Here is a 20,491-nt window from a genome sequence, read left to right as displayed (position 1 = left end):
CGTAGTAAGATTTTGAAGACGATTAAGAGGAATCTTAATCTGTCGGACCGTGATTTGGCCAGAAAATTCGGTGCTGCTCATAGTACCGTGAGGAGAACTCGACTCCGGGAAGGAATCAAGTCGTTTCGAGCTAGCAAGCAGCCAAATCGGACCATAAAACAGAAGAGTGTGGTCAAAATTCGTGCTCGGAAACTATAAGACCAGGTGCTGACCAAGTTCGACGGGTGTCTCCTGATTGACTTTGGGCGAATCCCAATTTTACTTGGCAACGGCTCGGGGGGATGTTCCAGCCAAATTTAAATTTTTGACAAAGGGGTCCAGTTTGTTCCGAAAAACCTAAACCCACCCAACTGCCCCCAGTTCCGCCCTATTGAGAAATATTGGGCAATCATGAAGAGGAGCCTCAAGGCAAAGGGAAAGGTTATCAAAGACATCAATCAGATGACGACCTGGTGGAATAAGATAGCTAAAACGATGGACGAAGAAGGTGTGCGCCGCCTAATGAGCCGTGTTACAGGAAAAATTCGAGAATTCCTTCGAAACCGTGACGAATAATTTTATCCGTATTTTTTCTTGAAAGTGTGAAGAAAACGCTACATTTGTATAAAAATAGATCTTGAATTTAAAAATAAATAACTGAAATACAGGCAATTGGATTTGTTCCAATTCTATCTGAAGCAAGTTTAACTTGGGTTACAAGAAGCTCGCGTAGTCTTTTGATTCGATGTTCAAAAACTTGTTGCCTCCTGAAATCTTTTAAAGTCTTCCGGAATATTTCATTGTTTTCCAATATAACATAATCCTTTGGTGTACTATGAAATCTTCTAAAATTGCTCTAGATCTAAAATTAAATACCTCGTTCAGAATCCTGACCCTGAATCGAGTTCCAGAACTCAGGAAATGAATCCGTATTTCAGAATTTGGTTTTTAAACAGAAATCTGGAGCGAAAATCAGGATTTTGATTCTAGGCCTGGGCCATGGAACAAAATTTCGGATCTAAATTTTGAAGCAGAGTTCTGGAACTGAAATTGAGGTTCAGACCAGAATCCAGTACCAACATTCTTGTCCGGAATCAGTGATGACACTTCACTAGAGTGATACACCAGCGTGTAAGTTTTGTACCTACACTGAGGATGCAATCGGTGAACACTGTACAAAAAGGAAAGGGGGAGGTGACAAGATAGAAAGATGGTTTCTTCTACAAAGTTGTAGAACTACTGAAAATAATTAACTTTGTCGTAAACATCATAAGCCTAGATTGCACCGTTTCGGAAATATGAAGCGGTTTCTATGGTATCCCCCTCAAAATCAGTTTTTAAAGTATAACATATTTCGAGTTGATTTATTAAGCATATTTTGTTGAGAATAGTTGTAAAGAATATAAAACTCCATATTTTTGTTGAAGATAGTGCATCGATGTACCTTTTCCTTCCAAAGTTACACAATTTATTTATTTTTACTCCAACTTCAACTACTCATAGATCAATTAATTTAACTACTCATCGGTGAATTTATCTCAACATTCAGTCATCATTCAAATCGAGGTCACTTTCAGATAAATCTTATATATACTGTTAATCCACAGAAAATTCTTCAAGGGTTTTACGGGAAGTTTCTCTAAAAGTGGTAACCAATAGATCGGAAGCTGAATGAGATCGCAATTTGTTTCAATTCTTGATATTTCACGAGTATGATCTTATCTGTATCGTTTTATCACTTTATTCATGGACTCTTGTGCCCCTTTCGATAGTTGACCGATGGGAACATTGAAATACTTTACTATCTCAACCGTGAATCAGTGTTTTTATGAACTGAAAACTGCTGGCAAGTAAAACCTCGGATACATTTTGGTTAACAAATCAGCAGTTTCCAGACAGTAGTTCTTACATTTTTTGAATTTCCTGTTCAGACGAGAGTACTTGTAAGACTGTCGAACAACGCATAATTACATTTGGATTTATATTAAAGATTTCTGTAGTATTCCAACGAGCAGTATTCCCATCGTTTGATGATCCGGCTCCGTTAGTGCGTGACATATCAATAGTAAGTCCCAACTGTAGCCTGAAACGTTGCTGTATAGTACGTTTACATTTCTTTACAAATTCATCATCAGATCCAGTGCATTTCCTTTTCTGTACATCCATTTTATACACAAAATGGACAAAATATTAAGAATCTGGAACAGAATCTGGAAATCTGGAAAAACTCACAAAGCGATTTTGAACTTCTTAGCACACGTTCCGCAGTATGATTTAGTAGAGCCTGTAACTGAACTTCAGCCATGGTTTCCATTTACAATTCAGAAAAAAATGTTTCTTGTGGGTAACAGCTTTTCGTTGACCTTCATTACTGTGAAATAGCTAGGATACAAGTTGATACAGCATCACAACTATCATTAAAAGATACTGCTTTTTTGCGCCGTGTGCTTCTTTCTTTGTCCATTTGTCCGTTACTGTGGAATCAATTTTTAGAACTTCTGATAGTGGTTGGAAAGACTCTTCGAAATAATTGGCATACACAGATAAAACTTTGTTGGCATTTCTGGTTGCTTCAACCACATTGCTTTGAACTGTTTTGTTAGAGTTTTAGAACTTTCTGTTAGCTATTGTGCTTAATCATATATTTTTCGATAAGGCAATTATCCACTCTTTGTTTTATAACACCGAAATTTCCAGTGGTATCCTTCCAAATATCTGTTCAAGTGGGCAACGTAGCCTAGTAGCAAAAATCTGCGGAATTGTCATTCGCTTGACACTCTCGCATCGCTATATACAATTCCTACAGTTGTTGACTTTATTATTTCAACAAAAAGGCCACTTCAATAACAGGGCCTCGCTATCACAGTAGCAGATTATTTGTCACTGCATTTTTCGTTTATCGGTGAGTCATCGGTTGGTGGCAAACGAAAAGGTGAATCAATTCGTATATGCCGTGAAAACCATTCGACCGGTTCGGTGGAAAGAAATAATTTTGGTGAAGCAGGTTCGAGACAATAATTTGTATTGTCGATCCTTCATCAATAAGTCGAACCCATTTGTATGCACAGTATCAAGTAATTTTTGGTCCGACATAATTTTTTTCAATATTCTACTCAATCGTATTATTCTCTATTTATCTTGAAATCTGCAATTTGTACAGCCAATTTACATTATTCTAATGTAGTCAACGATCAAATGTTAATAATTACCCGTATGAAGCAGAACGACTGTTCTGGATCCTTTCCTTTCGGCTTCTCGTCCATCCTGTACACCTGTTTTTTTTTTCGTTACTGCAAAGCTGATGAAAATTCCAAGTAGATCGCTTATCAGCAAAACCCGGTGGTCCACTAATCCGTTCCGAGGCCAAACTTCTTGCCGGAGCTAAATTTGTTCGTTGCGATAACAAAAAAACACGCCGCGACACGTCTAATTTGCTTCTTCTAATAAACACGTCTAGGCACAAACACACATACAGACACACAAGAACAGAACAGAAAAACACTTGCCAGACACCTTCACCTCTCCGGTGAACCAGTGATCCGATTTGGGAAGCACACTTTTATTGATTTATTTTCTTTTCTTAGCCGACACTATTTTCTTCTTTTCCTTTTATTTCCGTGCCATTTACTGCGACACATGCTCGTCCGGTCCCTCAAATGACCATATTCCGGTTGTTTCCTTTTCACTTTCGAGCTTCCTGAGCAAATGTGACACCCGGTAAGGAAAGGGACACACTGCAGTAGCAAAGCGAAGCTCAGAAACAATTCACAATTCTATTTCTTCCTTCTGCCAACGTTCGTTTCCTTTTGCTATGCACGAACCCATATAATCAAAGTAACCTTTTCTCCGTCTGTTTACACCCTCGTTTGCTCAGAGAGACACAAACGGAATCGCTTTCAGGTCGTTCTGGTATACCGCGATAATGGCACCTAGCACCAGTTGTTTATGCGGGGGCGTAATTGATGCTATTATGCGACCATTCGATTGCCACACGGGCAAATCTCAGTCGTAACGTAATTCTTAGCGTTCGCTTCCACCCCCGAAAAAAACAATCACATTCAACACCGCGCAAGTATGAATCAGCGAACCCCACGTTGCGCCACGCGAATCAACACGAAAAAGTTCTCCAGACGTCAGTTCCAACTAACCAACAGTCAACTGTCGCCCCGGTGCGTTGTGCGCTAATCGTTGCTGTGGCCAACTGCGATCAAATCCGAATAAGCATTCACTAAACGTCACGACTTTTTCCGTTCTTGTGATCTCCGGTTGCCGTAAAGCAAAAACAAAAACACACAAAAGGTAATTGGGCGCGTGTTCGCTGGTCACGTTCCGAATATGTGGGGGTATTGTTCCGCGCTCAAAACTAACATACGCGTAACGGGCGGCACAAATTGCATAAACTCAGTCTTTGAACAACGTCAAACGCGATCGAGGCACAAATCGGTACTGACTGTCTGGAGCTGCTGTAAGCACCTATACGGGTTATGCTTTGTGGCTTGTGGGCGGAGGGCATCATAGTGTATAGGATAAAACATCGGGCTACGGCACAGGTACGGCCGGTGTCGTTGTGTTAGTGGCTTGTTGATGTTTCAAGTTTCAACGGTCGATACAAAATATGCGCATCCTGGTGGTAGGTTAGGATACTTCCTCCAGAGTATCGTAACTTATCGTTATCGTAGACTACTTTTAGGCGAATCGGATTGTGATACGCACTCGGGTAAAATCTTTTCAATCTGAGTAAATATTTAATTTGTTGCATACAGACAATCAATTTGGGCAATCCGTTCACGAACGATTCAAAAGAACTAGTTCTTCTGGAAGTATGAGCGAACAACAGTTTTTTGTAGAAGAAAAGATAGTTATCTAATCTTTACGAAAGAAATAAAGGGGTATGAATTCTATAATGTCGCTTTTGTTTGACGCCCAGAGATGTCAGGTCGCCCAGAGATTTGTCTGTAAATCTGCAGATTTGGGGTATAGTTCTGCAGACATTTTTTGTTGTGCAGACTTTTGCAGACTTTTGAAATTCTCGCAGACTTTCGTCTATATTTACAGACTTGAAATTTCCGCGACCTTTTTTGCCTTTCTCTATAGAAAGGTATTAGAATTGCTGGAAAAACCGACTTTCGAACGGAGCCTCGGAGACCCATAGTGTTATATACCATTAGACTCAGTTCGTCGAGATCGGAAAATGTCTGTGTGTGTGTGTGTGTGTGTGTGTGTGTGTGTGTGTGTGTGTGTGTGTGTGTGTGTGTCTGTGTGTGTGTGTGTGTCTGTGTGTGTGTGTGTGTGTGTGTGTGTGTGTGTGTGTGTGTGTGTGTGTGTGTGTGTGTGTGTGTGTGTGTGTGTGTGTATGTGTGTGTGTGTGTGTATGTGTGTATGTGTGTGCACTTTTCGAAGATATTTGAACGCGCTCAATTTTCTCAGAGATGGCTGAACCGATTTGAACAAACTTGGGCTCGTTTGAAAGCTACTGTCGGGACATTGATCAAGTTCGAAGATCAAATGGCTGTGACTTTTGGTTTCGAAGATATGATTGTATAAGTGACGTAACCGACAAAAGCCGTTAAGGGTGCCAAAATTTTGGGATCACCTCTATTTTCGTTAAGTTCTAGTGCTCAAAAGTTTAAGCACCTCGAAAAAAGCCTTCATGCAAAATTTGACCTAAATTGGACATGCTTAAGGGGTGCTGCCCGGTGGTAAAGGTTTGACAATTTTCGATCTTGAAAAAGTACCATAGGGGGGAGTACATGAAATTTCCAAAATCGAATATTTTTTTTTGATGCCGAAACTCTTAAAACTGCATGAAACATCGAAATTTAGTGTCATCTCAAAAAAAATTTTTTTTGAAAAAATCAACTTTCTGGGAAAAATTTTCATATTTTTTCTAAGTCCCAAAAAGTCGACTTTTTCAAAAAAAAATTTTTTTCGAGATGACACTAAATCTCGACGTTTCATGCAATTCTAAGCCTTTTGGCATCAAAAATTTTTTTTCGATTTCGAAAATTTCATGTACTCCCCCCTATGGTGATTTTTCAAGATATTTTTAGATTAGCATCACTGTTCTCATACAAATAGGCATCGCAAATGTCAAGCCCTAGTTTGGAAAAATGATGCTGACTGTGTGACATAAACACTGAAGCATGCTTTTGTTAACTACTCGAGTCAATCTGAATCAATTGGTGTCAAAAATTATTTTATAAATGTATGAAACATATTTTCATGAGACTGTTATGAAAGAAGAGAAAGGCATTATCACACCATTAGGTGGATTAAGAAGAGTTTTTCTCGTCAAGTCAGTTTTGCGTGTCATACTTTATAGAGAAATTGTTGCCATCAAGACATACTTGCTGACTGCAGATTTTTGTTCAGATTTACAGACCCTGCCTGCAGATATTTGAAATTTTTACCTGGCATCTCTGTTGATGCCAACCTAACCTAAGTTTTCACCAGCGATGTCAGTTCTACGGAAATCTCCATACATCTACGGATTCGAACCTTTTCTACGGATCTACGGATCCGTTGACAAAATCTACGGAAAATGGATTTTTTCTTCCGAAATCTACGGAAATTTAAATTGATCAACGGAGAGCTACGGAAACTAGTTTTTTTCTGGCGAGCAAAAAAAAAGCTTCCGAGAAAAATGCCAATCTACGGAAATGACGCTACTGCTATCTGGCATCGCTGGTTTTCACCCTAAGTGCTGTCAAACCGTTTGTTTGTAGCTAGTTTCGAACCTAATTTAAACGTGATTGAACTGAAAGTCGAGTCAGTTTCGAACCTGGTTTTTATATCAGGTTTGCTAAAACCCCCGTTGCTAAGTGTGAAATCAACACAGTTTCGTGAAAAGTGTTTGTTTTATGAAACTCCCCTGGGTCAGTTTCAGTTTTCTCAAGCGAAAACGACATTAGTAACGTTGAAACTAGGTTCAAAACTGGCTTCAAACAAACGGTTTGATAGCAGTTAGAGTGGAAACTGGGTTAGGTTTGGCATCAAGCGAAAACGATATAAGTGCGAAACCAACACAGTTTCATGAAAAGTGTTTGTTTGATGAAACTACCCTGGGTCAGTTTCAGTTCTCTTAAGCGAAAACGACATAATAATGCAGTAGAAATTATACATATTAGACTGTCTATAACCAGAGCGACGGCTTCTCATCCGTAATGTTGGCAACAATTCAAAACATTGAATCCGAGTTGTGGTAGTGTCGTTATCTTCACATTGTAATTGACAGCTGTCATTCCAAACGAACAGCTGTCGTCACTCTGGTTATAGGTACTCTAGTATATATTAGTAACCAATCCCGCATAGCGTTTTGGCTACCTGGGCAACCATAGCCACCAGACGGCTACCAAAATTGATTCAGTGACGGTTGTCAAATCCAATTTGACAAAACAAAGTCGCCTGTATCTTAGTGAGCCGAGCGTTTCCATCTTCTCACCTTCGCTGAAAATGTCAAAGATTTCAATGTGGAAAAATCCTGGTGGATACAGTTGTATCGTTTGAGTTGTATATCTGGCAGCGGTGAAGAAGTCGGTCACCAGAATGTCTGCCAGCCATATTTTTTCCAGCTGGCAGCGTTTATAGGAGCATTTATTCTACTGTCGGTTAAAGCTTTTCTCACTGTTGTTTCTTAACTGTTCTTTTCGCAAATTGAACTATTGCTCTATTTCATTAAAATGAAATGATAGCAACATAGTATGTTTGAGAAAGTTGTGTAGTTTTTAAAGATGAAAAACTTTGTATAACATGAAAAACTCATATAAATTGAAAATATATATGTTTTCTTACAAAAACTGGTTTTTTTACACCCTTTTCAGAAAATACATTATATCATGAATTACACTGAAGTTACGGGAATAGTAACTTCAGCAAACTTGTTTGAAATAACTTTCTGCGCAACTTTGTCGAAGTAACTTAGCCCCTATGTTGGCCCTGAGCTAAAATAAATTTTTAACCTCACTTCAAGGGGGATTAATCACATAAATAAAATTTGCCAAAAGATGGCGTTTATCATTCTGAGCAACTTTGCTGAAGATACTGTACTTCGAAAACCACGTTTTTAATGAGTTATCAATTAAGAACGTGAAATTGCGCTTTTGAACCACTGTGCAACGGTTCAACGTATTGGACCAATAGAGGATTCCCGTTGGACGTTTTTTAGAGGAGTAGTTGCATGCATTCTTAAGCGGCCCGTACACGAGAAATATTTATGTCATTTTTAATCATTACTAAGTAATGACATTCCAAATTTGTATGGAAAATTCTGTATGAAATGTTCAAAACGACGAATGTAACAATGAGAGATTCTCTTTGTTTACTTTCTCTTTCGATTATAACGGTACTCTTAGCAATCCTCCACTCCAATTATTTACCGATAATAATAACTAAAGTTATCATCTTTGAATCTGCACTGAAGGAATTACCGAAAAAAGCAGGAATATTCTGCAATAATCGAAAGTGAAAGTAAACAAAGAGAATCTCTCATTGTCACATTCGTCGTTTTGAACATTTTATACAGAATTCATCAGCACTGCCTTTACACGTTCATTAAAATGATATTATTTTTTAGTAATGACACTTCTAATGATCGTGTAAGGTCCGCTTTTAATGATCGTGCAGAGATGGCAGTTCACTAGAGTGATACACCAGGGCGTAGGTTTCAATTATACACTGCGGATACATTTGCTGCGCTCCACACAAAGGGGAAAGCGCACTTCTTCTCAGTGTCCAGACAGACAGACTTTGAGTGCTGGTATTGAAAGAAGCTGGTGCAAGAGAATAACATTCTCTTCGCACGAATCGCTCTCACGTGCTCTCGCCTAAGTACACCCAAGTGATCACTGGCGCGTGATGGTGAGCGAACACTTCTGTGAACTTCAATTAATAGAGAGTAGATCTGACCTTGCTATGAAAAATTTGCAATGAAAACCGAAAATTTAACGATAAATTGTTTTATTTTGCTGATTTTGCGTGCCCCGCGCTTCTTCTACGCAAAACATACACCAGAGTGCTCACCGGCGTGTACACCTCTGTGAAAGTATCTGCATCCACCTCAGAGAATTTATTAGCTAATGCTCTAGCACTTTGGTGCGATTCAGTGGAGGAGGTAAAAGGAAATAAACAAACGCACTCATGATGCGTGCACACTTTATACAACAGTGGTGTATAAATGTGAAAGAGAAGAGCTCTCGTTGAAGTTGTCAGTGCGAGGGGAGAAATTTTGCTCGCTCTTCGTCACACAGAGGAGATGGACATCTCTGTGATCGTGTATAGGCCGCTTTATGGATACATTCACACGTAACGTCACCGTCACGGAACGTCTTGACAGACGGAAAGCAAACAACAACAACAGTAGCGGCCCTTACACGAAAATTATTAATGTCATTTTTAATGATCACTAAGTAATAGCGGCCCTTACACGAGCATTATTTTTGTCATTTTTAATGATGACTAAGTAATGATGTATTTTAAATTTGATAGAAATCTCGTCATTAGTGCACCATTACACGTTCATTAAAATGAAATAATGCTCGTGTAAGGGCCGCTCATGGGGAACTCGTCATTACTGTATCTTACACGTTCATTAAAATGCCATTATTTTTTAGTAATGACACTTTTAATGATTGTGTAAGGTCCGCTAATGTGTGAATCACTCGAACTGCTCACACGTTGAGAGCCCAACCGGAAGTGTTACGCACCTTTAACCTTGTGCCCAACAGCTAGAAATGTCAGCCTGTGTTGTGTGGAGATGGAATGTGCATCATTGAAAAAAAGAAACAAATAGCTATCGATACAACGTTTATTAAGGGGTCTCTCGGTGTTTACAATTCGTTTTAGAGTACCGTTCGTTTTGCTCGCATGGCCCAACGCACCGCAGATTGCTTTGAAAACGACAATACTTTATTGTTCAATGTTTTGTATCTTAAAGAAAGAAAAAAAACAACATACCAAAAGTTCTAAAATCTTCTGCTTTTATTTTTTTTTTGTTTACTGTCTCTATGGGACTATGTAAATGTGCTACTACAAAACTACGCAGTAATAATGATGTTTCGTTTATTTTTTGTTTTTTCTATCACTTGTTTCGATCAAATCCCTTCTCCTACGTTGTGTGTGTGTTGTGTCCTGAATGCACTGCGACCGAGAATCGTGTGAGTTTGTGTTTGTGTGAGTGTATAAGGTTTTCAACCAGCTGAATGCTGAGTTTCTGTTCCAGAGTTAGTTAGAACTCGAATCGAAAAGCCCGATTGAAAGTTAGATAATCGATCGATCGAACACTGTTAAGAAAGATGTCAATTTTGAAAGCCACCCATAGAAACTGACCGTGCGATGAGTTACAGTTGTTCGGATGAAATCTTCAACAGTGTATGTCATGTGAGCTGTATTGATTGTTTGAGAGAGCTGTACTGAATTTGAATTTTCAATTTTTTTTTGATTCTATTTGGAATGGAACGGAATGCCGCATAAATATCAATATAATTGCACTCTTTGCGTTTGTTTAGTGTTTTATGTCGACCTAAATAAAAATTAATATTAGTAAAATGCAGGAATAAAACTAAGTACTTAAGCTACGCTCGCTTGTGTGATAGTTTTAAGTGTTGTGTCAACTAAATAAATGCTGCTGCTTTTTGCATTCTGTTTTTTTTTTCCAATACATACGCTTAAGTTTGTATAATTTAAGTAGGAAAAAATAGCTACGGCTTTCAGTTATTAGATCTATCAAACGAGAGAGGAGCGATAATAAGTTAAGGTATTTTCTTGGGAACTCACACATGTAATAAAATACAGAGAATTTCGCTTGGAAATCCATCTGCTTATAACCCGGAGCCCTATAAAAACACTGGATGGATTCGTTTGTTTGGAGAATAGTTTTAAATTAAAAATCAATCAACGTTAGTCTCAATTTGAATGTTTTCTTCTCGAAAAAAAACATGGACGGAAGTGGAATCTTCTTATCGATTTCTTGTAAAATTAAAGAATCTACAAGAAAAGTAAGCTGATTTAAGTATACCTATCAACGGATGGGAAAACATTGACCGTAGCTTTTCAAATTCTAGAAAAATAGTACGATCAAAGAAAACTATTTGCTAAGATCTCTAAATTAAATTTTGAACAGGTAAACTAATGCGCTTGATCAGCTCTGTGTTGTACAAATATTCTTCGTCAGATCCAATAAACCCGAATTTCGTTCCACGCTTTACCACTTTGTCACTAACCGTTACTTTGTAATATTCAATGTAAGCTTTTCTGTTAACTTTGGAAAACAATCAAACTTCAAATAATAATCTCATAGTTTTGTTTGGTTACCTTTTCCTGTTCCAGTCGAAAAAAAATCTTGTTTTGTGCACCCCCCCTTCCGGGAACTGTTTGCACAGAAGCGCTTTAAGCCTATCCTAGCAACATCGACCCCGATAGAGCGATTCGAAGAAATAAAACACCTTCCCCGACTGTGTCTAAATAAATTCACCATTCCGCCTACCACTCGTCGTCGTCGTCGTCGTCGTCATTCTCCTCCTCGTCCTAGGCATCCTCGGCGTTGCTACCGCCAATCGGCCGTAGAACAATCCTCGGATCGGGATCCAGCATCCGATCGGACTCTTCGGCACTGCTCAAACAGGAATCCTTATTGTCTGGCATCAGATTTCGCCGTTCCTCGTCCTCCTGGCGGGTGGGAATTTCGGACACCGGAGCGTACTGCGTGTGCGAAACGAGCGGATCCGTGCTCGGGTTGAGTGCTAGAATCTGTCCGCCGCTGCTACCCTGCAATTGCCGCGCCAGGCCTTGTTTCTTTGTCAGGGCGCACGGGCATACACAGTTCCGGCGCCAGTCCGCAACCTTGACGTAGAGACCTACGGTTGAGAATTTAGGTACGTTCAGATAATCTACCGAAAAAAAGGAAACCGATGACATACCGAGAAGAACAAAGCCAAGTATTGTCACAAGAACTCCGGAAACAATCAAACCGATGTCGAGTTCTTCCTCTGGAATGCTGTCACCGTCTGGGTGCGCCTCCGGGTGCTGTTCCGTGTCCGAATAATCGGCTGAACCACTGGCAATCATAGTGATACCTAAAACGTCAAAGATTCTTATTGAAATTCAAGGTATGTAATATGAATTCAATTTTAACTAATTGGTGATTTGAGGGAGCTTGTTTTCATTATTTAGGCAGCAGTGTTTTAGTATTCCACATTTACTTATTCTCCACACTGGTAAGCGAAATATACTTTCAAATATAATTTTTAGAGAAACTCGGATGGAAAGGACCGTTTAGATTGTTGATTAAAACTGCGCAAAAGAATTGCTCGAAAAATAACTCATCATTCTTTTGCGCAGTTTTAATTCAAACAGATTTTAGATTTTTCGGGAAGTAAGTTTTGAGCAGTTTTTGTCCTGCAGTTTTTTCTAGGAGTTTTAGTCGAGCAGTTTTTTGTTCGACCATTGCTTTCACAGTTGTTAGACCATTTTTCTGTGCAGTTTGTTTTAACAAACAACAATCGAACAATTTTTTTCAAGCGGGTTTATTCGGGCAGAACTTTCGAGCAGTTTAATAAGAGCAGTTTTTTTTAATTATTAGTTATTAGTTTTATTCAAGCAGGTTTACTCGGGCAGTGTTTTCAAGCAATTGTTTTCGAGTTAAGCTTTTTGAGCAGTTTTTGTCGTGCTGTTTTTTCGTGTAATTTTAGTCGAGCAATCTATAATTCGCGTAATTCTTTTTTGAGATGTACTTTGAGCTGTTTTTTTTGCCGTGAAGTTTTTTGGAGCACTTTTAGTCGAATAATATTTTTCGACCAATTCGAACGGTTATTTTTTCGAACAGATTTTCCGAATTGCTAAATATGTTTTGAAGTTTTTTCGAGTTTTTTTTTTTCGAAGGTTTACAAATGATTTTTTATCAGCTTTTTCCCGATCAGTCTTTTAATCGATTTTTCGAGCAGTTTTTTTCAACCACTTTCATTCGAGCAAATAGATTTGGACAGTTTTTCAACCAATTCAAGTTGATTATACCAATCTTTTTTTTAGAAGTTCGTTCAAAGGATTATTGAACAAGTGTCCTCGAATAGTTTTCATCTTACGAGCAGTTTTTTTCGGGGCAGTTTGTTCGAGTAATGTCATTCAAGCAGCGTTGTTCGAATAAATTTTTCGGGCAGTATTTTTTGACGTTTTTTCGTTTCATTAAAAAAAAGTTCGCAGTTTCATTAAAAAAATCTTATTCGAGCAATTTTGCAGGTTTCTCGCAGCTTTCTTTAATAGCTTTTCTCGAGTAGTTTTTCATATAGCTTTTATTCGAACAATTTATTCGAGCAGGTTCATTCGGGCAGAGCTTTTGAGCAATTTCATAAAAGCAGTTTGTTTTAATTATTGAGTTTCATTCAAGCAGGTTTACTCGGGTAGTGTTTTTTAGCAATTTTTTTCGAGTAAAGTTTTTCGAGCAGTTTTTTTCTAGCAACTTTTATCGTGCTGTTTTTTCGTGTAATTTCAGTCGAGCAATCTATAATTCGAGTAATTCTTTTTCGAGATGTACTTTGAGCTGTTTTTTTTTTTGTCGTGAAGTTTTTAGTCGAGTAATATTTTTCGACCAATTTTATTCAAACAGTTTTATTTCAGCACTTTTTTCCAAACAATATTTTTCGAGCAACTTTCTCAGCTTTTATAACGTTTTTTCAAAAAAGTATAGCAGTGATTTTTCAGCCGTTCTAGTTTTTATTTGAACGATTTTTAGTCGGGCAGTTTTTTCGAGCAGTTATTTTAACAACTTTATATTTTGAGCACTTTTTTTAGATTTTTCAGTTTTTTAACCGTTTTATCAAAGCAACTATTCGATCAGTAGTTTCAAGTGGTTTTTTTAACGGTATTTTTTTTTGAAATTTTTTCAGAAGATTTGAAGTGATTTTTTAGCATCATTTTAAACAGATTTTCTCGAGCAGTTTTTTCAAAAAGTTTAGGTTTGAATAATTTTTCTCGAGCAGTTTTTTCAACTAGTTTCAATCAAGTAGGTTTTTTTCGGATAGTTTTTTCAAGCAGTTTGATTCCACCAGTTTATTCGGGATGTTTTCGAGCAGTTAATTATTTCGGCACGTCAGAAAAGACATTGCACTCCGTTGCAAAACAAAAAGTGTTCTATAAATAGCAGAAACTTTACGTCTGCTTAGCGGTTCAAATTGAACTGCCGAGTTTAGCACTGCTCTGCACTGATGAGTCAAAGACGAAACGCAAAAATAATAATTATTTAAGCAGTATTTTTCGAGCAGTTTTTTAGTTGTTTACCAAACAAATAATTTTTTTTGGCAGGTTTTCGAGTATTTGAAATTTTTTTCAAAGATTTAATATTTTAAAAGATAAGTTTACATTTTACCTAAGCAATTTTTCTTTTGAGCGATTTTTTCAAGCAGTTCTATTTAGTTTTGTTCGAGAAGATTATTTTCGAACAAACTTTTCGAAAGCAATTTTTCGAATGAGTTTTTTTCGAGCAGTTTTAAGCAGTGTTCTCGGGTAGTTTTGTTAGCAGTTCATTTCGAGCAGTTTTTTTAGATTTTTCGAGTAGTTTTATTCAGTTTTTGTCGTTCCTTTTTTTCGAGCAGTTTCATTAAAACAGCTAAATTCAATCAATTCTTTCAAATAGATTTAACGAACAGTTTTCCGAGCAGTATATTGTGCTGTTTTGTTTTTTTAAGATTTACAATTAATTTTAGAAGTTTTTTAACAGGTTTTCTCGTGGTTTTTTCAATGTTTTTGTTTGAACAATTTTTTTTTTCAAGCCGTTTTTTCAACCAGTTTTATTTGAGTAGGATTTTTTCGGGTAATTTTTTATCAGTTTTTACGATCAATTTTCCGTGCAGATGAAACTTTATTTGAGCAGATTTCTCCAGCGTTTGAGCAATTTTTGAAGCAGTTTTTTTCGAGCAGATATTTCGGCCTTTGAGCAATTTTTAAAATAGTCTTTTTTTTCGAAAAGATTTACAAGTGTTTTAGCAGCTTTTTTAAGCTTGATTCGAGTAAATTTTTTCGAGCAATTTCTTCAAACAGTTCAATTCGGCTAGTTTTCCTGAGCAATTTTATTCAAGCAGTTTTATGCGAATAGTGTTTTTCCAACAGATCTTTCGGACAGTTTTTAAGTTTCGAAGCTTTTCTAAAAAGATTTACAAGTGGTTTTAGCGGCTTTTTGGACACTTTTTTGAGCAGTTTATTTTTTAAAAAGTTATTGTTCAAACGATTTTTCTCTAGCAGATTTTCAATGACAATGACCCGGAAAACAAGGAAAATTTTACATTGTTCGTCATTATTTACAGTTTCGACCAATTGTTACCTAAAATATAGCCTCATCTATTCGATTTTGTGCGTAAAAATGTTTTCAAGCAGGAGGGGCAATGTTGTCAAGAAAAACTGCATATAGCTGGGCCGCTTTTACAAAGGGGCAGTCGGGGCGAGTTTCCCCGGGCTCTCGGTCTTAGAAAAATAAATCTTGTCCCGGGGCTCATTAATACGTAAAAGCGCCGCTGGCATATTGCTGATTAGATTAAGCAGTAAAATTTTATGCACAGTTTAAATTTCCGACTTTTGAATTTACACCCCTATATAGAGAACAAAACCGTAGTCCAACTCCAAAAGCGAATATGAACTATGCAAACAAACGAATAAAACTGCTCGTAAAAACCTTCAATTTCAAACAAGATAAAACAAAAAATAGCTACATGAGCTAGTTTCAGCTCAATACTGCAAAACCTTGAAAATTTCCGTTTTGGTTTCCGGGAGGGGCGACCATGACCTTCCCTTAGTCAAGGAAAGCTAACCATCACCCAGCACCACCCCCATTCCAAACCAACACACGCACATAATCACCCGAATAAAACAACAGTAACAAAAAAATCTACCTAAACCTTTCTATGCCTACTGGGACTCCGTTTTTTATTTTACTTACCAGCAGCTAACGAAATAAGTCCGAATATCAGCACCGAAATCTGGGCGGCTGGTTTCCGGAGCATCTTCAGCGAGGAGGCGGCGGCCGTTTGTGCCAATAGTCCACCACCGCCACTGCCACCACCACTGCCCGTACCCGGACGGGCTTCGTACGAAACCGTAGTCGGCTGATAAACGGGACCACTTCCGGGCATTCTTTGCTTAGTTTGCTGCTTTCCCGGTTCAAACCTGCCAAGGGGAAAGAATATCTGATAACAATTTCGCCCAACACAACAACAAAACAACGAAAACCGTCGAACGGAAGTTCTTGTGCTCTCACCTTTTAAACGAGAGTTGCAAAATGCAAATCCAATCGTGCGGCAATTCACTGTTCGCGTGAGAAAAGAAAAAAAAACGTGTTATTTATGATTCATGCGATCGAAAACATCAACGCAGGTGAAGTAAGATTGTTCTCCCGTTTCCACATTAGCTTCCTCTCGTTCTGACGTATGCTAACTACGAGCGTAGAATCTGATTAATCACACGTTCCACCTACACTTCAGGTAGTAGTGGTGCGGTAATAAATAATTCTACTACTTTTTCCTTTGCTAAGCCTTCCGCAGTTGCATACGTATTATGTTTTGTCTTCCAGATTCGCCTTATTTGGACTGCGCTCCACCTTTGTTTTCTTCTTCTTCTTTATAGCGGAGATTCCAAACGATAGACTCTTGGCAGCTGCAACTTTTCATCAGTAATGAGAAAAATTGGCGTCGAATATCAACTATTTTTCGACCACACGTTACCAGATTCCTTGAAGAAACTTATCCTTTCCTTAACGGGCTAGTTTTTAACCTCTTCCTTACCCGAAAATCCACTAATCCTGTCTGATTTTCCTCCGCAAAACCTTCGAACAGTCTTGTTGTCACTCGCTCCAGCTCGGTCTGACAGCAGGAAAAAAGGTGTACTGTTATTCCAGTTGGAATTCTGCTCCCGCACTAACCAGCTCTCCCGATTTTTCTACACAAAGTTCTCTCCCACAACGAGCAATTGGTTCACCGCCTTCAAGCTAGGGTAATTGCGGGAATCATGACTTGAATGAGTTGGCATACGGCTTCAATAAAGTAAGAGCACAAAACATGAAACACCACCTTAGTCAACAGATTTGAAAGCTTGACTGAGAACTACTGTCGCACAAAAAGCGCAGGGTGAACGATTTAGCATCACAGCGATATGCCACGGCCGGTGCTGGAGACTAGGTGGATTCTATAAAATTCTTCGGTAAGGCCTCTAAATAACCTAAACACAAATTTGGTAAATGAATAAGTGGATCAAATTCGTCCATAAATTATATTTATCAAGCCAATTGCACAAATTTTCAACTCTTTAGTAGTAACATCGCTCTTTTCGCTATACAATGTGACAAATGGCAAAAGAAACATTTCGTCCCTAAGCTCAAATTACACTTCAAAGCCCGTCAAAGCGGAGAGAATATCTGTCTATTTGAAAATTTCAACGAAATCGGTTATATGAAATTCGTTGATTTTCCATGAAAAGCGTGAAAAGGTTTTCCAAAAATGTGTCCGAATGTGATCCTTGTAGCCAGCATAAGGTTTATTTAAAAAAAAATTTCATGCCGAAGAGAATCAATCAAAATCGATATTGTAGACATTGTGCGGCAATTAAAACCAAACAGCACATAGTAGGCTGTGTATAAAAGAAAACTTTTGACAGTTGCATCATAACGGAATGATTTGTCTCACGCGCAAATGTCACAAAAAGACATTTCATTTGCCGTGGGAGTGTCCCTGTGAACTAGAGATGGGCAATTCGTTCGCGAACGGTTCAAAAGTACTAGTTCTTTTTAAAGAATGAATGACCAGTAGTTCTTTTTTTGAGAGCGGTAGTTCTTCAGTTCAAAGTCGTGGACCTTTTTTTTTGCTCTCTCAATCTTTTTCGAGAGCGGCAGACTCCGGAGAGAGCGGTGTCTCGGTTAGTCTTTCAACAAGCAAACTAACTATGGAAAAAACGAACGAACGACTCTCGAGAACTAGTTCTTTTAATAGAACTCTGTACCACTGAACGGTTCTTTGAAATGAACTGTTTTGCCCATCTCTACTGTGAACCATGGAACAAGATTTAGACCGAGAAAAGAAAGAACAACTCAGTACTAACATATGATTAGTGCATAACGTGCGATAGGCCATTTTGAAAGTTACAAAAAATAATGTTCATTACACGAGTTTTAAGCATGGAATTTAATCATATTGTGCATAATTTGCGCCATTTTTTTTCTCATTAAACGTACTTGATTCGCCCTAATCTTCCTTTTGAAAGTAGGTATACTTTAAGGACACGTGCTAACCTCAGACATCTTGTTGCCACTTACGCGGATAGTTTGGTACTAACATGTGATTAGGGCATATCGTACAACAGGCCCTGGCGAATGTTATAAAATATAATGATCATTTCTGTTAGAAAATTTAACAACTCGAACGAATGATATTCGAGTTCATACTCAACTCGAACGGAATGCAGAATGGAAATTTCACATTCGATCGGAATATTTCGAATCGATCGACGTACAGAATAGGGGTGATAATCTTGAAGATAAAAGCCCCATATCTTCAAGATTATATCCATTTTTGGGCAAATGAAAGTATGGACGCACTTTGATTTCGCTGTAAATAATTCACAAGTGTTAGATATTCAAATTTTATTCGATATACTGACAATATTAGACTACTACAACAGAATACTATTCTCAACATTTGCTACTTAGCCATTGTAGACTAGCTGGCGCACCTTCTTGCGAACGTTCCTCATTGAATTCCGTACAGACTTCTTGGCGACAAGTTTCGACATTTTGTCGTGAATACGACTTACTTTACTATGGGGTGCCTTTTCAAAATTTACCCTCTGAGAGAGTGATAAGTTTTTGATCGTGAATATCTCTTGTTGTATCTAACGAATCAACATAATTTTAGCTACATGCCATCGGAAATATGATCATAATTTTATGATAAAATTTTCAGTTGTGTGACATAATCTCAAATAGTTAAAAATTAAACTTTTCTGAAATGTTTGGTATAAACGAGTATCAAAGAGGATAATTCATATGGCGCGTTTGCCTTTCTCGTATTTTGAAAGCTCATAGCTCAGTGATCTGTGGAAGGATTTATATAATCTAACTACCAATAGAATCGAAATTTTTCAACTTAAACGTGTATAGCAAAAGCATTGAAGTATTTCAATAGTACACTATTGAAAAACCTATCTCATTTGACCCATGTCAACACCAGCCAATCAGAACGCGTTCTGAGGAAGAGAAGAAAATAGCTGCTGCTGTACAACAAATCGTTCAAGAAAAATGTTCCGAAAAGTGGTGAATATCGTAGTGAGTTCCTCAATTTGGTCCTTCTGAATACTAGAAACGAATCCCTACAGCATAATGATAGTTTCATTCAATAAATTATGCAAATCCGAAATGAAATAATCGACATTAAAATTCTATATGCGGCTTTTTTTATAGCCGTTAGGACCGCCCATTAGTGAAAAAGCTACAAACGAAATCACATAAAAGGAAATCTCTTAACAAAAATCGAATCAGTTTGGATTCTATCGCCACTGCGAGCAGATGTGTTTTGTGTCGTCTGCACCAGAGATGCCAGGTCATTTTTTTCAAAAATCTGTGGTCCAATCCAAAACCTGTTTGTGAAAATCTGTGACCGTTTTCCGTACCCCAATAGCAGGTCAAAATCAAATTTGGTGAACCAAATAAATAAAAAAAGGTCTCACCACCCATTTTCCGTAAAAAAGGGTCTCACTACCAACACGCTGTTACTTTTTGGTTTTCAACTGAACTGTACTCGATTTCCAAAATCTGTGAAAATCTGGGATTTATTCAAGAATCTGTGAAAATCTGTGATCATTTTCAAAAATCTGTGAAAATCTGTGTCAGTTTTAAAATCTGTGCAGAAAACTCAAAATCTGTGAAACACAGATTAATCTGTGAACCTGACATCCCTGGTCTGCACAGCTAGTTTCGCTTTCGACAAGAGCGATTACGTCACAGCTGCCAGTCATTAGCATTGGGAAAAAAAACAACGGTGGAGAACATTACACAAAATCAGCCGTTCTAATGGCTCAAAAATTTTCTAAAGAACTATTAGGATTTGTTTTGCGCAAATCGCAGGTAATTATCCTCAGTTTAGTGCAAATCAAGAACAATTTGGTTAGATTTGTGCACTTTTCGCTGTGTGAAATTCACAGTAATCGAGATCAAGTGAAGCCTTTTTTTGCGAAAAATGTTCCAGAGTTTAATATCGTAGAGAATTACTCAATTTGACCCTTCTGAATGCTGGAAATGAATCCCTACAGCATATTGATAGGTTTTATTTTCAATAAATTATGCAAATCCGAAATGAAATAATCGACATAAAAATTCTGTATGCGGCTATTTTTATAGCCGTTAGGACCGCCCATTAGTGAAAAAGCTACAAACGAAATCAGGTAGAAACAAGCCTCTCAACAAAACTTGAATCAGTTTGGATTGTATCGCCACTGCGAGCAGATGTGTTTTGTGTCATCTGCAAGCTTTCGACAAGAGCGATTACGTCAC

General features: G+C 37.9%; 2 protein-coding genes across 2 annotated transcripts in view; both read right to left on the bottom strand.

Moving 5' to 3' along the window:
* The window catches only part of LOC131425954 (rhophilin-2), a 148,853-nt gene extending 144,423 nt beyond the window's left edge, over positions 1-4,430 (bottom strand). Inside the window, exon 1 of the mRNA XM_058588288.1 lies at positions 3,189-4,430. Within this exon, the coding sequence (XP_058444271.1) occupies positions 3,189-3,242 (54 nt within the window). The 5' untranslated portion in view covers positions 3,243-4,430. The remainder of the gene's footprint in view (positions 1-3,188) is intronic.
* Positions 4,431-9,767: 5,337 nt separating this feature from the next.
* Positions 9,768-16,910, bottom strand: LOC131425953 (uncharacterized). Its single transcript, XM_058588287.1, has 5 exons — positions 16,737-16,910; positions 16,214-16,261; positions 15,896-16,122; positions 11,892-12,047; positions 9,768-11,828 (listed from the first exon to the last, which is right to left on the bottom strand). The coding sequence occupies exons 3-5, from the start codon at positions 16,086-16,088 to the stop codon at positions 11,500-11,502; spliced, it is 678 nt and encodes a 225-aa protein (XP_058444270.1). The 5' UTR covers positions 16,089-16,122; positions 16,214-16,261; positions 16,737-16,910; the 3' UTR covers positions 9,768-11,499.
* Between the last annotated feature and the right edge of the window lie 3,581 nt (positions 16,911-20,491).

The sequence above is a fragment of the Malaya genurostris genome, chromosome 1, assembly GCF_030247185.1.
Source record: "Malaya genurostris strain Urasoe2022 chromosome 1, Malgen_1.1, whole genome shotgun sequence".
NCBI lineage: Eukaryota > Metazoa > Arthropoda > Insecta > Diptera > Culicidae > Malaya > Malaya genurostris.
This window is presented reverse-complemented; position numbering and strand designations above follow the sequence as displayed.